The sequence below is a fragment of the Strix aluco genome, chromosome 1 (genome assembly GCF_031877795.1).
Source record: "Strix aluco isolate bStrAlu1 chromosome 1, bStrAlu1.hap1, whole genome shotgun sequence".
NCBI lineage: Eukaryota > Metazoa > Chordata > Aves > Strigiformes > Strigidae > Strix > Strix aluco.
In genome coordinates, this window is record NC_133931.1 from 23,073,554 (window position 1) to 23,090,671 (window position 17,118).

The window sequence follows — 17,118 nt, forward strand, 5'->3', positions numbered from 1 at the left end:
ACCAGAACTCACTTCTCTCTGACATCAACAAGACTCAAAAACTGGGGGTGTAGGAGTCCTGTGCACTCCTTTGCAGTCACCATAAAGATGGCATCTTCACTCTCAGGCTGCATTTACACATCAGATTAGCTAACATAACTGTTATGTGGGCTGCTATAGTTACTGGATCAAAGAGTGGATCAGCCTTTGAAAAACTAAAGGAAACAAACATTCTGCCACTCCTGAGGTGCAGACCTCAACTTCCTGGCAGCAGAAGGTGGAACGCCATTAAATACACATTCAAGGTGTGTTCTTCTTTGTGACTACTGAGGATCATTCATTCTGCATGGTCTCCATCTTGCTTCACAGACCCCATAGCCCAGTTCTAGCAGGGGCAAGCCATTGCTAAGAACTGCGGTAAAGCTTTGCAGCCATGGCCAATATATCCCACCACATCCGTATACAAGGTACCAGAGCCTTCCACATTTTGCAATCTTCCCTGAAACTTTTGGACATCCTCTTACACTCACCAATGTCAAGGACCCTCTGTTTAGCTGTGTGCTGCCGAGAATGCCAGTATTTCCAGTATTTCAGCTGTTCATCTCTGTTTTTATCCTCACTGAAAACAACCATGACCACGCTCTAAGAAAATCAACAGAACTTGCATTAGTTAATATGTAATTAACAGTCAGAAACACAAAATCTCTCATATGCCTTTAATGCTCATCTAGTCACCTCCCTGCCCCAGTACTTGGGTTGCAGAAGATTGCTGGGTTTTATTCTAGTCCAATATTGCAATGTACTTAAAATCTCAGGGCAGAAGAAATGTAGTTTTAAAATAATGCAGGGCCTAGGATTATATTCTTGACAGTCCAAATAAAATTTAACTGTATTCTTAGATTTAAGGTCTAAGTTGCCTTAAGTAAAAAGTGGTCATTTCTAAGTCAGAGAATCCCAAGTTCCAATTCTGATTCAAGTCCATGCTAAGTGTTGTTGGAGTTCAGATTCCTTGTCACTCTTGAAGATGACATTACACTGTAAAGGTATGTGTTTTGGAGCTTAGGCTCACTGGCTAAAGGCAGGACATTTTCAGTTTCAGCACACATAGTCCAAATACCCTTCTCAGAGCAGGACTCTTGCATACATGTATTTAATGACAAAGGCAGTGCGACTGTTTACTGAGATTTGCTGAGCTTTTCAGTTCAAGTTCTGAATTTCCTTTGTTAAACTGTGTGATTCAAAGGAAACAGATTGAAACTTTATGCAAAACTTCACATGAGTAATAAAGGCTTTTTTAAAAAGCCCTGCTATAGACAAGCTAAACAAAAAACACAAAACAATGAAAGGATGCTCATACTAGGTAAACTGCAGTGAAAAGAAATCAGAGAGGAAAAAACTTCACTTTTAAATATCCTCTTTTGTTCCCATTCTTCCTTTAACCCTGAGCCACCAAGCTCATAAAAAACACCAACAACCTGTTTCATAAGCCGAGGAGCTGGATCACGATTGATTCATGATCACCACTATAACCCTTCACGTGCTCTATGACCTTCTCTGTTCCACCTATAAGAGCCAAATGACATCACTGCATCTTCCATGCCTAGCTACTGCATGGACACAAGGCAGTACATGCCATGGATGAGTCCTGAGTTATGCGTATGCATACCGGCTGGCCATCAGGTATGTGCCAGCTGATGCACTAACCAGAGCTGGCAGCGCAGACTGTAGCTCTTCCACCAAGGACAGCATTAATCTTCTTCCTCTATCGACCACTTACGTGGAACTTGTAGAGGTTTAATACCTTCAAACCTCTTGCCACGCTGTCAGGTTTGGATGTAATTGGCAATAAATTCAACAGTCGCTTGGTTGGGGGCCTGGCAAACAGAACACGATGGTGAAAGTTGCATTTGCTTTCACAGTCTTCTGTGAATTGTACTTCCTCCAAAAGAAATGGTCTCATCTCTCCTTTACAATTTCCACCCTTCTGTTGCCACAGATTCAAAACTCATGTGGCTCTGCAGTGAATCAGACTCATGAGGACTGGTTTTCAGCCAGACCAGTGAGCTCCTGACTCCTGTTTCAGCTGTACAAGTGCTAGAGCTGGCACCACAAAGGGGGAAGGAACAGGTGGCTGACAAGGAGAGAGACTTTTCGGCAGCAGAGAAGTCTTGCATCAGCTTCAGCCAATAATGAAACACCATCATCAGCCTCCTTAGGAAACCAGGCTAAAAATTAACTGCTATTCAGGTTTACAAATCATTGCCTCTCTTTTAGGAAGAGTGTCTCTGAACTTCATGTATAATAGAAACATACAGGTTGTTGTCTGCTTCACTGCTTCACACTTCTGGGTGAGTATCAAGTGAAAGCTCACACTTATAAGATGTTAAGTGGTTTAAAATTTATTTCACAAAGGATGGCTTCAACTCTTCACATTTTATCTGAAATGCACTGGAAAGCAGCCGCTGAAGTGCATGAGCGAGATGGACTTACATAGTAGATGTAGCAGTTCCCCGATTTTTTTCTTTAATCATGGCAATAGTAAGTTCACCCATGTCAAGTGCAATATCTGTGCAATTACCATTCTGCCAAACCATAAACTGAGGCAGCTATGTATACAGTTTATGCATAAGATCACACTTTGAAAAAACTGGACCCCAAAATATTTGAGACCACCATCAATATTACCCTCCCACCTTTACATTGGGCATAAGCATAAGCTTGCTCTGTCCCCTCCCATGAGAAAAAAGACAATTAAAACACAACCAACCATAACTACATTTATATGTAGAGCTTTCCCATCTAGGAGGGAAATTGGACTATACCCTGACTTTGCTGATGGGATGCCGGAAACATTTGTTGTCACCCGTCTCACTCAACGTGATGGCGTAGAACTGTCCTTTGTTCAGGTAGGTCATGGGTCCCTCCCCTTGCTTTTGACGCAGAGATTTGGTAGCTTCTAGCGTGTACTGAAAAGTGCTGCTGAAAAGACAGGGAGAGAAACACCAACAAAATCCATATCACTTTCTCCTTTTCTCTTTGTCCCCTTTTATTACGTATTTCATGCATTGTATAAGCAAGGCATAAGGCACTAATAATAAAATTCCAGGAAAAGGTCACACAGGTATTTAAAAATGCAATTCTCTTTTTTCAAGTTCATCAGATTTGACAATCAAGCATAAAACTATCTGGACTGTAATTCTCTTGGATCAAAGACTACATCTTTACTTTATCTGAAAAGAACTATCATGAAGTACAAGACTACATACCCCACAGTGACAGTGTCAAATACCAGGAGGGAATTCAGTATGATTTGCAGGAAATCAGCTACCTCCACAGACATTTAAACTTAGAAGTGTCACAGAAAGGGAAACTTAATTTAAAAAAAAACCCAAACAAACAAAACAAAAACAACCAACCAAACAAAACAGCACCACCAAAGCAATTGAACAAAAAAAACCAGAATAAAACTTGTTGCAAAAGATACACATGGAGAATGAAAAGTCCAACTGCTACTTTCAGCACAGAGCAGAGAAGGAATACAACCAGAAGAGATGGTAGGTTCATTTGTTTAAAGACAACATGCAATCAGGGCTTTTACAAGCCTTCTTTTCAAGATTAATCAGACAGAACAAAGTACCTACATTTAGTTGTATCTGCAATCAAGTAACCTCCCTTTAGAAAAAGAAAAAAATTAAAGAAAAAGAAAGTTTGCTCTTGTGTTGGAAGTCAGATATTAGAAAAGACCCTCCTTCACAGGAGAACTTCCCACCTTTAAAGCAGTTCTCAAACCATGAAAAGCTAAAGCTCCATTAACTAGTGAACTTTTAGCTGAACACAATTCTCACAAAGCCTCTTCCAGCCTCCTCCTCCAATAACGGGCTTGAACAATAATCCAATAAAATGCCTGCAGCTCCTCACATTCTCTTAAATGAAAAATAATGTTAACCTTACAGAATACATCTTCTCTTCAAACTGCATTTGGTCACCACAGGAAGCTTAATGCAAGCAGTCACTTGCAGAATGTCCTCACAAATTGGAGATATTGGGAAACACTTTCACAAAGGTCCTAATTCAGCAAAGTATTTAAGCAGTGCTGGAGTAGAACCAGAAGGATGAATATGTTGGTACAAAACAAGTGTATCCTTAACTTTCTAGTTCAAGCAAATACTTTGGATCATCATAACACTGACATAGCAATATGGAAATAAGGGGAAGACAAAAATATTTTTAACTATCCGGGGGGGGGGGGGGGGGGGGCAGGAGGGGAATCAATAAAATGCATGAACAGTAATAACATTTAAATCCACACTTGAAGAGAAGGTAGAAGAAAACAAAAAATAACCAGGTCCACTGTCTTTACATTCAAATGAAGAAGTTTCAGACACTTTAGTGTCAATTATTTAGTTTAGTATCAATCATTCAATCAAGCGAAGACAATTTCTAAGTGTTTCTTAGCTTATAAATGGAAATCCAGTCATTTTTCTAGTTGCTTAAAAGTTACAGATCAAAGTAAAACTAAGGTAAGAAGCAAACACTATACCTATCCAACTCACTAAAGGCAGTACCAGCACTTCCCAACAATGCAGTTGCTGCCGACACAAAGGCGCTCACACACAGTGGGAAGGCAGCACGAAGGGGACTGTGGTCCCCTCCACTGCCACCCACTGCGGTGTGTGCTGCCGCAGTCCCTCTGTCCTGTGTGCAAGGGGAACAGAGGCTCTGTTGACACTGGCAAGTGGTACATCCCCATCCAAGTGGACTGGAAGAGCAGAACTACTGGTGCTGTGGACCCAGCATCCATCCTGCTGCAAACACTTGTCCTACGGATTGACCCCGGTGCGGGCACACCCTCCAATTTAGTGTCACACGAAGAGACTGCAAGTTGCATGCTGCAAGACTGCTGTATGACGCATATCAAAGCACGCCCAGTGCCCTGGGAGATGCATCTCAATATCTCCCACCAGAGAGAAGGCCTAATGAGGATGTGTGCTGAGAAGGGTTTAGGATGAACCAAAGTCAGACACACAGTGTCTTAACAGAGCTGCCTGCAGTCTGCCACGGTCTGGTCTTCTGTTTCCTGGCATTCTGTATGTTTCAGAAAGATGTCAAAAAAATGTTAATCCCAGACACACTGCACCGGGCCAATTTTGCGGTACCACTTGGGAATTTTCTTCTTGTTCCCAGCTGGCAATCAAAGTGTGCCCTATACCAGGAGGATTACTATTACCCTTAAAACTTGCTGCAGTCACTCAAATAATTATAATACTATTCTGAATCTCACCATGAGTCTTAACTAAAAAACCACATGTAGTCATTAAGGGATCTTCTATCAGGCTTCCAATTACTTTTATATTCACCACTTCTTTTTTTCAATCTGAAGTTTTCATTTCCGAGCACCTAACACTTCTAAGTAACTCCCAGGAAAGATGTATTACCCTTTTCTTAAAGCGTATTTGAAGGTTTTGTTCTAATGTGGACCTGGGCCATAGCATGAAAGACTTAATGTCTGAGAACCAATGCTTCAGGATTCAATTTTATAAATATCCACTGTAGTAAGTGAGCAGTCTTTCTGTTTCATATGTACTGCCTATATAATGACTCAGTTCTGAGCTCACTGCAGTTAATGATTGTTTTAATATTCCTTAGAAAAAAGACCAAGCTGTAAGGAACCTCCACTACATCAGCAGTCATATGCCTACTCCAGGAAAAATATGTAGGCATGTTCCTGTTTCTAAAGTGAGAGTAATCTCTCAGATATAAACAGAACTATTCACAAGCATGAAATGAAGCATCAGCTTATAAACTTCACTGATCACAGTCTCTATTATTTAAAGTGACTCTGCAGCATTTGCCCATTCTACACATGCATTTTTCTTTGCTTAGGGAGGACACTATTCCTTTCAAGCTTCAATTTTTGAAACTTTTTAAAAAACTTTTTGGAATTCTTAGGGTTTTTTACATGATTTGTAATAGATACTTTGTTTATTTTATTTTATAGGTAAACATGACGTACCACAAGCAGCAGTGTAAAAAGATAGAGGGTTTCCCAGAAAACCTACTAGGAGTAACTAGGAAAAACAGGAGGGAATAATAAAGATGTGAATTCCATAAGGGTGGTGGAGCCAGTTCAACCATCCTGGACATCTAACTTGTGCACCCTGCCACCCTTAAAGGTGGGAAGATTTTCCATGACCTGGCTATAAAAGTCGTGCCACGTTACCTGGGGGGACCTCTCTTAACAGTTTTGATCTCACATATCTCCGGAGGGCCTCAGAGGAGTTACTAACTTTAAACAATGCTGAAGGAAGATAACAGAGGAAGACATAAACTGGTCAGATATGAAAGCTAACATGTGCAGAAGGGGAAAGTGATGCTGGGCAGCATTCAAGGGAGCCCTGCAGGTGCCCCAGGGTGATGAAAGGTAGAGTAGGGAGTGGAGTCAGCCTCTCCTCAATACATTCCTACATGATGCCAGTCAACACATTTCAAAGCTTATGCCATACCTTGTTTGTTCATAAATATATTCTTCAGCCCCCACGGACACACTGCGATACTTCTGAAAAATAAAAACAACAATTACATATAGTTTGATACAATCAAAATGCAAATACCAACAAAAGTATAGTTATGCTTATGTAAGGACCCCTCAGAAGAAACCATCAACCATTTAAAACCCAAAATGCCTAAAAACTGGAGTGGACCCTACATGGACTTTACACTAGAATTGACAGAGATAATTCATTTATGTCAAGGTTTTAGAGTTTTTCATAACCTAACTGCTACAGGAATGTAGCTGAAAAACATCTTCTGCCTTATTAAACTCCTTGCCTACACATAAATATATTCTAAAACAAGCCTGTAAAAATGTACCCCATGTCAAAGATAAGTAGATTTTCAAATGAAATCCTGGTTTTCCTAGAGACTTCACTTTTTGTTTTGTTTTGCTTTATTTAAAAATATGTGTCTGGTCAGCTGTCCTTAAGGCCTACAAAGGAAAGTTGAGAAAAATTTAGATTGCTATACTGTCTATTTTAAACAGGAGTGGTGACACAGGCTAAGAAAGTATTTTACCTTCAGTATAAGATTCTGTTTGAGCAAAACACACACTTTACCAGATGAAAGGAGACCTTACAGCCACTCTTTAAACACATGAAAACACATCTATCAAAAAAAAAATTACATCAAGAGGTGGAATTCTAAAAAATGAAATCTTTTTGCACAGATTAAGCAAGGATTTGTACTCCATGTTCCTGAGCAAATGAGCCCATCCATACTATCCTATGTAAGCCTTGCTGCTTCTCCTTGGCTTGCCTTTTGCCTGAAGCATGTTTTTGCTGATGTCTCTCTGGTTCACTGATGGATCAATACATTTCATCTCCAAGATTTCTTGTGTGATCACCAGTTAGCAGTTAAAAGCTGTTTTGTTTCCAGAAGTGTCAAGTCAGGCAATTTTGAAAACAGTTTTTAATTTTACCTTATGCACAACTGTGCCAGAACAAATATCCGGTCAGATACTAGTTAAGTGCAAAGGCATTATGTACTGGTTAGGAATATTTCCGGAAGATCAAAAGTCAAGGATCCATGAGCAATAGAATAGATAAGCTAAATACTCTAAGAAATCTAACATCTGAGGGGTATTACAATAAAGAGGGTCCCATATTAACATGCTAGTCACATTCTATATGAGGGCTAGAGGTTGATACTGTCAAAAGCTTTCAATTTACTTACCTAGCCTCTAAAATTTTGTCTATACTATAAAGGACTAATAAATTAATCAACAGCTAAATAAGAATATGAAATAGATGAGAAAGATATATTTATACAGTTGTTAAAATTGTATCCAAATAACATAGCAAGTGATTGAACAAAGTGTCCACTAGCATAGGGATCTATAAAAACTCAGCGCTCCTTCAGTGTCACAGAAATAAGTCACTCAATAAATGTTTTGAAACAATTTCTAAATACATATTCATAATGTGTTTAAAAATCGAGCAGGTATCAAGAGCAAATCTACTGCAGCCAAACCCAGCCATTCTCACCAAGTGGATAGGAAAACTAGTAAGAACAACTACTGTACTTCTACTTTAAACACTCATTTAGCACAAATTTCTCTTTTGGTATGTTTTGACATTTTACCTTATGCTTTACCCCCACCTGCTTCATACAGCTGTCCCTGCACAACAGCACATGGCTGGAGCAGCAGTCAGAACACTGCAGGGGTGAAACACATCCTGGGATTTGGGTAGTTGAGAAAAAATGAAGGGGCAGGCTAAGCACTGAGTGAGGCTGCAGTGGGGTGGGAGAGCTCTTCCAGATCCTGTGCAACACGCATGTGAGCGTCTGGGGCTGGAAGGCCACAAACAATGGCACACACCTCACCTAACACCTACAGAGGGGGTCTTAGTTAAAGTTAGTTGTTCAGTCTCCCTGTACAGTTAATAGGGGAGTTGAAGATGGAGAAGAGTGAGTGGACCTGGCAAAACATTCCACCCACTTCAGGCAACTGGATTTGAACTGCCTCTTTCTCCACTGACTGCAGAGAAAGCCTAGATGACAACTGTTGTACCCTGTTATTAACCCATCATTTTAAAAAACATGTAACAAAATATTACCATTGTAACAAAAATTACCATAACATGGAGTTTGGGATGCAAGGCCAACGTATAGATGCAAAGTCCCTTTTTACTTCCAAGTTAAGCAACTTTGCACATTTGACAGCACCTTGCACAGTGCAGGCTGACTGACTGCGTAGCGCTCCGCAGCACATCTCAGAACAAACCAGTGTAATGGAATCACTCAGCTACAGCACCCCAGGGAAAGCCATGGGTATGGTACCACTGAACTCCCATAAAAAAAAAAAACTCATTTACCAGTAACAATGAAAAATAGCAGAAATTATGTGATTTGATAATGCAGAGCAGTGTTTCTAATCCAAGGTTTGATCTTACTGATTTTTCAATGGCAAACTAGATTTCTTCAAGTTATTCATTTAGTTGACCCAAATGTGTTCTATATCTGAAAATGGATTTCACCTCCAGACATCCTGATCTATGATGCCCGTATGGTGATAATTTACTCTTCTATAATACACATACACAAACACACAGTAAATTTCTTATATATTCAGAGTAACTCAGTCTTAACATAGCTTGCCTTGTACTTTTGTTACTTTTACAACTTCATAGAGTTGGAGGAGAAAAATCTGAGGAGAGTTTTACCCCCTAATATCTCTAATTATCTGCAGAGGTACTGTCAGCTTTGAATAATTTTTACCTTTCTACATTTCTGGCTTGTTTGCATTATTCAGCAGCAGGTAAAAGCAGCCAGAGGGTACTCACCATATTAAAGCTGACTGTATAATTACGTTGCCTCAGCTTAACTATAAAATAGTCACAAGGTAGCTCTTTGTCTCTCTTCGCCTCCTCATTCCCCTACATAGACATGCATACCAGTCTTTCCCTGCCTGTTAACTTCTCCATTCCCCTCTAGTCACCTAATCCTACTACTTTTTCTCACTTGTCTATGTTGCAGAGTAGAGCTTAGTGCAACAGCTTCTGAATTAATTACTTGGGTTTACCTAGCAGCAGAGGCTGACACTGCTCTTTTGCACTTTCAGAAGAACGTTAAAAATTTCTCAAAGTGGCTGCTATTTCTTGCTGTTTTGAATAGGTCTGAAGGCAGATCTTGTTAACGGAAAACAAATCTTCTTTCAGAATGGCAACTATCCTCTACTTGACACAATATCCCAGAAGACAAAAGATCAGTATCTATTACTCTCAGAGTTTCCAAGAAACAACTTTAAACTTCTGAAATGCCTCATGATGCTCCTCTATAATCAGAGCACAGACTGACAGGAACACGACAAAGAGTTGAGATGAATTTGTTGAAACAAGCATCACTGTCCTTCTAATGGCTCTTGCAAACAGCTCAAATATCCTTATCTTGTTTACAAGGTCAAATATCCTTATCTTGTTTACAGCTTTTTTATTGAGTTCTTAGATGCTAATTTGAGGTGAAAAACTTACTTCTGTTCCTCCATCTTTGAAGGTGTCACTGTACGTACTGTCTGGAGTACTGCGCTGGTCATCTTTGAGATAATTTGTGTGGGGAGCAATGTTGGACACTTCGTATGGTTCAAAGATAACCCCTCGGTGCTCCTCATTTTCTCCTCTTGCATAGTGTGCTTGTGGGGTCATAAAAACAGGGGTGAACTCCTCTGCTTTAACCACAGTCACTCCAGTCCCTGTGATGGGCGTTGAGCTCCCAGACACATTTGTGTTGTATTCCCTTTTGGATGACTCCAAAGGATCTTGGTTCAAGGAGAGGTTAACCGGCACCGTCTTCAAGACTTGCACGCGGTTCTCTCCCGCACTTAAATTACTCTGAGCTTCCGTGGTATTAAGACAATTTCTGCAAGACAAAACCAAAAAATGTTATGAACTGTCCTGATAGAGTAAATCTTCTTCTAAAATAGATTAATGTTCTTAGATGTCAGGGAAGGAGCTCTTTCAACTCTTGGTAAACCATTGCCATAAAAAGTAGTACTCTAACAAATACTAGGCAAAAGACGTTGTGAAGCAAGCAGAGAGGTCCAGAGCTCTTTAAAAGCTAGGGAAAGATAATACCTATAATACCTAAGATTTGACCTATAATCGGTTTGACTTGTTACAATAAATTCTGGGCATCCAGGGTTGTTTTTGCCTTGTCTTGTAATTTGGATGCAAAATCAATCCACTAGTGCAACAGCCTTTAGGCACAGAATAAGCATAAAGTGTAAGGCGAGATAAGGATTACTCACAGTAGATAATTTGCATGTGAAATAGGCAGAATATCAACAGCAAAATTCATATGCTGATGCATGCTCTTTCAGGCTACAGGCCAGTACTGTTTGTGTAACTCTGGTACCAATGCTCTTCTCAAAGTGCAAGCCCTGGAATCCCATTGTATCAGAGTAGATCAGTAACTAAGCAGCTGCAGGGTAACCTCCAGCAGCATTCCCACGTCTACCCATGGTTGCTGTCTACAGCAATCTGATTGCTGATAGTAGTTGCACTGATATAAAATTGTTAACTCATAAAACTTTTAGTAGGTGAAACACACTGCTTTGTTTTCAACCCAGCAGATATGTTCTGACATTACAGTTCCTCTCTGTTGGCTTTCCACCAAAGGCCAGTTTTGTCAATCACACTCAATTTAGGAATTTCTCAGGCATTCACAGAAGAAAAACTGTCCCTCAAAAAAAGTTTCATTTTGTTTTGAAACAGTGAATTTATATACTACCTACTTAAACTTTCATCTTACACAGCTAGTAGAGACCATCTAAGGCTGTCCCGAATTAGCTACATTGAAATAAACCTTGTGTAGCTTCTCTTCACTATAATTTTACATGAAGATACCTTCCTATATGTAAAAACTTAGTTCTTTCTACATAAATATACATGTTCTCTTGTTCACAAGTCTTAAAAAAGGCAGGAGTCAGCTTCCTCTGACTCTTCAAGTCACTTTAAGCTTACAGAGGAAGGCTGAAATCTGAGAGGAGCAAGAAAAACATTTTGAGCAGATTATTTTAAGAGAGTTACTTTATTTGCTTCTGGGCAGACCCTAAGTTATGTACTGTATAAATCAGGTTACTGAGGCCAAACTACTCACTTTTTGCTTTAGAAGAAGAAAATTGAAAGAAAAACAGCCAATAGTCAATTTAATCTGATTTTACTAATCTCAGCAGCACCAAAACAACAAAACACAAATCATGAAACTTTCTGCTATATTGCAGATTGCATGTTTAATACTACTGTTCAATTTTTCTAATTTATTAAAAGTAAAAAGGACTAAAATTTGTTTCCCAAAACAGTGTTTATTCTTTTATCTTTTGGAAGAAAACCATAAACCCTCAGGCTATCATAGTTCCTTCAGTTCACAACTGATCAACACTGTTAGTAGCCGGGTGTATGATTTTGAATAATACTGTACCTTTTATCTTGGTCTTCTTGATTATCACTCACTTTGTTAACAGACAACAGCCTTTTATCTCTGGGAACCTGAGAACAACACCAGGCATGGGGTCAGGTAAATGCAACTGTCAGGTATTCGCTCTACTGCAACAACTGAAAAATGTAACTGTATCAGCGTTGTCTAGTTTACAGATGCCAGGAGCTATTTTACTCTGAGAAACTGACTGTAACCGAAAAATAATTTCCAAAGGGAAAAAATGCAGGGATAGTTTTCTTTTCTAGTTCTTGGCCACAGCAGTCTGGAGCAAAGCACTCTTCTATATGTCTTTATCTTTGGAATATCAAGCTAGGTCAAGCTGTCTCAAAAATCAAAGCTTACATTCCCAAACACACACACTTTTCACTAAATAATAAAAGATGAGAAGGAAGACATGATGCTTTGATGAGCTCTGTATGGACTCTTTTAGCTTAGAGGAAAAAGGGTTTTCAATTAAACCACAAGCACCAGCTAAATCCTCCTATTATAGAGCAGTCTGAAGGATGTAGGACTCATATCCAGGAGAATTTTGTGGATCTTTCAATTTCCCAGCACGGGGACAGGTCAGGGCATGCTGGCATGTCAGCAGAGAACACGGACTTTTGCTTTGCTGGGTGCATCAACAGCCATGAGAAGTAAAAATTCAGTCAAATCTGGCCCCTCAACAGACTCAGAATTGACACCAAGTGACTTAAAAGATTTGTCTTCCCACATACCAGTTTCCCGACACCAGCATAGATATGAAATCACGAAGGGCAAAGTTGCTGCCATGACCGTATCTTTCTTTTGCTGAACCAGCAACTTGGGAGCTAAAACTTCTATCTTTTACAAAAGAAGGTACATCCACTCTATCACAGCAGTTAACTTGGGATTAAAGAGCAAGAATAGACATAAGAATGGGCTAAAGCTACACCTTTTATCTTTAAATACTTTAAAGAACAGAAAGAACTTCAAAGAAAGGAAAATACTGAATTTAGAGGAAAAACAATACTACAGTGCACTACACTAGCCAAGGTTAGTATCAGCTATATGTGCAAGACAGCAGCAAAGTCAGAGTGCTAGCCAGAGAGCTGCCTTCAGTAGGGACATCCTCTCTCCCTACTAAGCATCCTGCTGGTTAAAAAACCTCTTTCATATACTTTAGAAGTCAGATCCAAGCCACAGTTTGCACATGTTGATTCCCCTGTTAAGATCATATATTTATCCCTGAAGGAGGGTCTATGTTTAGATAAATATCACTACAAGAAAAAGGAGAAGGAAAAAAAAAAAAACAAACAACCAAAAAACAAAACAAAACCAGTTTAAGTTCAAATACTTCATATTGACTGGAAAAAGTACTTCAAAAAAGTTACCCAGCATGTCAGAACAAATGAGCCAGATGATAAATAAGGGCAATTCAAGAGAGTCTGGTGCACTGGAAGTCCTCCTCTACACTTCCACATTACAGCACAGAGGTTTAAGTCAGGTTTTAAGTTCCTCTTTGAGAGCATCAACAAAAGTTATCCTTTTCTCCCAGTTTAAGACAGAAATAGTTATGATTGAATGCTGGAAATGGCTTTGAGATTAACACAGTTTATTCCAACAGAACCCCAAGCCTTTTGCAACTGCCTGGAGCAAGGAACAGACATGTCTCTTAGAACACAGTTTTGAGAAGGAAAAGGGCTGTTCTATAGTTTTATTTTAAAAATCCAGTATGTATGTACTGCTACATACATATTACTAAGACAGAAGCCAACACGCCAGATGCTTGTACACATCCTGAATTTTACAAATCCACATTAACTTCACAGACTCTGCCACTGTATGTCAAGAAGAGAAAAGGCCCTTTCTTCTTTCTCACTGGGAAAAGCTTTTCTCTATTGGCAGCAACACACAAAAGCAAGGAACATCTCTTGATATATAATCAGTAAAGAAATTAAAACAATATTTAACCATAAAGTTGGTATATGGCATCTTGCCTGCAACCCCTTCTCCTGAACTCTCCTCTAACGATTGTAACAGAGACTAATAAGAGCAGCCCACTCTCTAAAAGCATTTATACTAATAAATACTAAAAGCAAAGGTTTAAATTTTAAATTTCCATTCCTGCTACCTTCTTCATGAATTATGAGGGGAGCTGGCATGTTCTGCTGGCTTTCACAGAAGATCATCTGTCCAATGCAGACATAGGTGGCTTCAGGAGTACTGAGATAGTTCAAGCAAAATGAACAATTTCATACTTTAGTGCTTGGCAGGCAACACTGATTCCATTTGCAGAGTACATAGGGGTCACCCTGGACTTCAGATTGAAATTTCTGCATTACACAGAGATGTTCCCTCTAGAACACTCCTCTGATTTTAGCAGAAATCTCGAATGTAGCTCTACTTAAAACTATGAAATATACAAAAAAGGAAAATGGTAGGCAAAGCCCTGGGCTTAGAACCTGACAAACTGAAACTGTGTGTCAGTGCTTCCCCTGTAAATTGACTTAGATCTCTGTGTGTCCAGCTTCATTTCTGCCCTCCACCCTTTTATTTAGACTGCAAACTGCCAGTGCAAGGGCTAGACCTCACTGTATGTTTGTATACAGCCTACTGCAATCGTTATACAAATAAAAATAACATGGGAAACTGTCAGATGAGAGATACTCCAGTTAAAGAGCAAACTAAAACATGTGTGGAATGAACCAGAAAAGCAGACAAACCTACAGATGGATAAGGCCTCCCCTCTTCCACTTTTTAAAGAATACTGCAAGTATCTGACCACAAATACAAAGGGGGCTAATTCATCCAATGCTCTTGCAAGGGAAGAGAAAGAATGCTATGCTCAAAAAGAAAGCATGGTTGCAAATTTAATACAGGAATTCTGATTTTGTTTTTTCTCTCCAGAACTAAACATATCAAAACAGCCTCAGACAGGCTTCCTAACCTAAATTGGAAAGGCTGCTTGATGCGAGTATCTGAGAGAAAACAAGATGAAGTGACTTCTGTCTTTGAAAACTGGTTCTTTTGATGCCTCTTAGAGTGGTCCCCCGCTAGTGCAGCAGGAAGGAATAACCATGGCGTTACCTACTTTATAATAGTCATACAATAGGCCAAGAGCAGCAGCACTGTCCTCATCACCATTTATGCTCATCATAGCCTTGGTAGCTGCTGTTAGGGGATTCTCCAAATACGACTTCCAGGCTTCATCTTCGCTGGTGTAGGCTCGTCTGGTGTTGAATGAAGTATCATTTGGCACTAAGGCCACAAGTCGCTTGTTACTGCATAGACAGGAAGAATAAAATGGTGATCCAGAAGGGATTACTTTATTCACAAGGCATGTTAAAGAACATAACATAGCTCAATGAAAGTGATATGATTACATGAAGCAAGCATCTCTGTATTAAACTTGGTGACATAAACATTTATCAGTATTAGGTATCTTCAGTACTTAACAAAAATATAATTAAATGTGTACAGATCTTGTGATAATAATTCAAATGTATTTTTACTAATATATAGAGCTATCAAAATATTTTAAAACTACTTGGAAAAAAAGGAAATAATAATATAAGAACACTTTGCCCCAGTATTTTTGCTAGATGTACACCTGATTAGGGGAAAATACATTTAACAGAAATCAGTTATAAGAAGAAGACATGAAGGGAAAACAAGAAAAAGTATCCAATACTAAAGTAGTGTTCACCTAAATTGAGTATAGTTCAGTATTTAATAACTGGGTACACCTTATAATTGCGCTATTCTCTGCTTTTGGAATGCAATTTGTCCGTAATTTCAGAGAGGTTTTCTGTAACAGGACGCGAGCAATGGGTCCAGTGGATGAAGCAGAAGTCAACATATTTGGTCTCAATTCACACTTTATCACTCACCACATCTAGTTACAGACCCACGGCAATACACACAACACCATTAGTAAGTAGGATTTGCAGCAGAGCAGTTTCCTCCAGCCTGGAAGTGGTACAAACTGTCCTGTTCCTGTGTATATCACGAGAAGCTGCTGCACCACAGCTATGGCTAAAATTTCCAGTATAATGGAAATCTAAATGAAGATAATAGTACCTGTTTTTGTAAAATGTTCAATAAACTTATGGATAAAAGAGCTACACCAAAAAAAAAAAAAAAAAGTTGCATTCCTATTACACAAGATAGTAGGCAAACAGATTAGGCAGGGAAATAGTGGAGAGAGGGGTGTGCTGCCTAGTGCATGTTGCAAGAGCACTGTCAAGAATTGTGGCTCAAGTTACAAGGGTTGCGATGAAACTTTTAACACATTACACCTTAAGAATTTGAAAGCTGCAAAGATGGCGGAATAACTGAATATACTAACTGGTAAAAGTAGCAGTTATTCCCGGTGACCTTCATAAAACATTTCTCGCTATTTTCTACATAAAAACTGTTCACTATTCATTCTGCTCTCCCCTACCTGCAGCAGTGCCAGCTCCACAGACCTAACCCAACCAACTGCCGCTGTTGCACAGAGAGTGGCATTCGAACACTGTGCAACCAAGCCTGTTATTTGACTTCAGAAATAGGATTTGATAAAAGCACAACTGAACCCACATGGTAAATGCTCTCGTACACCAGGAGCGTGTCTTGCCTGGCCCCCAAGCCACAGTGATCCGCAGACTGGGGCTTCGCCAGGGGCTCTGCCACTGCCTGGACATAACCTGCAAACCATGCTCCAGTGTTTAAGGAAGGGGAGGGGGATGGTGAAGATTATCATCTCTATGGTAGAGAGCACTCTTTACAAGTTCCTTTATTTAATGAAAAACAAAATAATCCATCTAGTACACAGAGCAGTTTTATGAGTTCTGTGGGGGAAGAGAGCATTTCATAGCTTCATATCCCAAAATACAGCCAACAATTACAGTTCAGATTATATTTTCCTTTCATCTAAAATATCTGGATTTTTAGAAGCCTTCTTTCTTTTCTGAGGGCCTTTCTGCCTGGCCTTTTCCTGTCTCTTCTAAAAGTTTTTGTCATTCTTGTTTCCACTTATATATTTATGTTGTTATAGGTTTGCTTCAGCAAGTGAAGCTGAAGCAGAAATTCAGAGCCCAAAGAAAGAGAGAAGTGCTAGGCCCGCTTGCCTTTTCAATACCTTATTGTTAGCGACTCAAATCAGATTTGCAACAGCCCCGCTGTTTGTGCCAGAGGTAGCTGAGGGCC

At 39.5% G+C, this 17,118-nt stretch overlaps 1 protein-coding gene across 3 annotated transcripts in view; it reads right to left on the bottom strand.

The window, feature by feature from the left end:
- GRHL2 (grainyhead like transcription factor 2) overlaps positions 1 to 17,118 on the bottom strand; it is a 67,359-nt gene that overhangs the window by 38,982 nt on the left and 11,259 nt on the right. For 2 of the 3 annotated variants that reach the window (XM_074814599.1, XM_074814588.1), the window contains exons 1-6: positions 15,020 to 15,286; positions 11,950 to 12,017; positions 10,005 to 10,389; positions 6,483 to 6,535; positions 2,802 to 2,955; positions 510 to 621 (exon numbers count right to left, since the gene is read on the bottom strand). In XM_074814599.1, coding sequence (XP_074670700.1) covers positions 510 to 621; positions 2,802 to 2,955; positions 6,483 to 6,535; positions 10,005 to 10,389; positions 11,950 to 12,017; positions 15,020 to 15,286 — 1,039 coding nt within the window. Of the gene's footprint in view, positions 1 to 509; positions 622 to 2,801; positions 2,956 to 6,482; positions 6,536 to 10,004; positions 10,390 to 11,949; positions 12,018 to 15,019; positions 15,287 to 17,118 lie in introns of those variants that run through there. The other variant, XM_074814609.1, reaches the window with a different exon arrangement.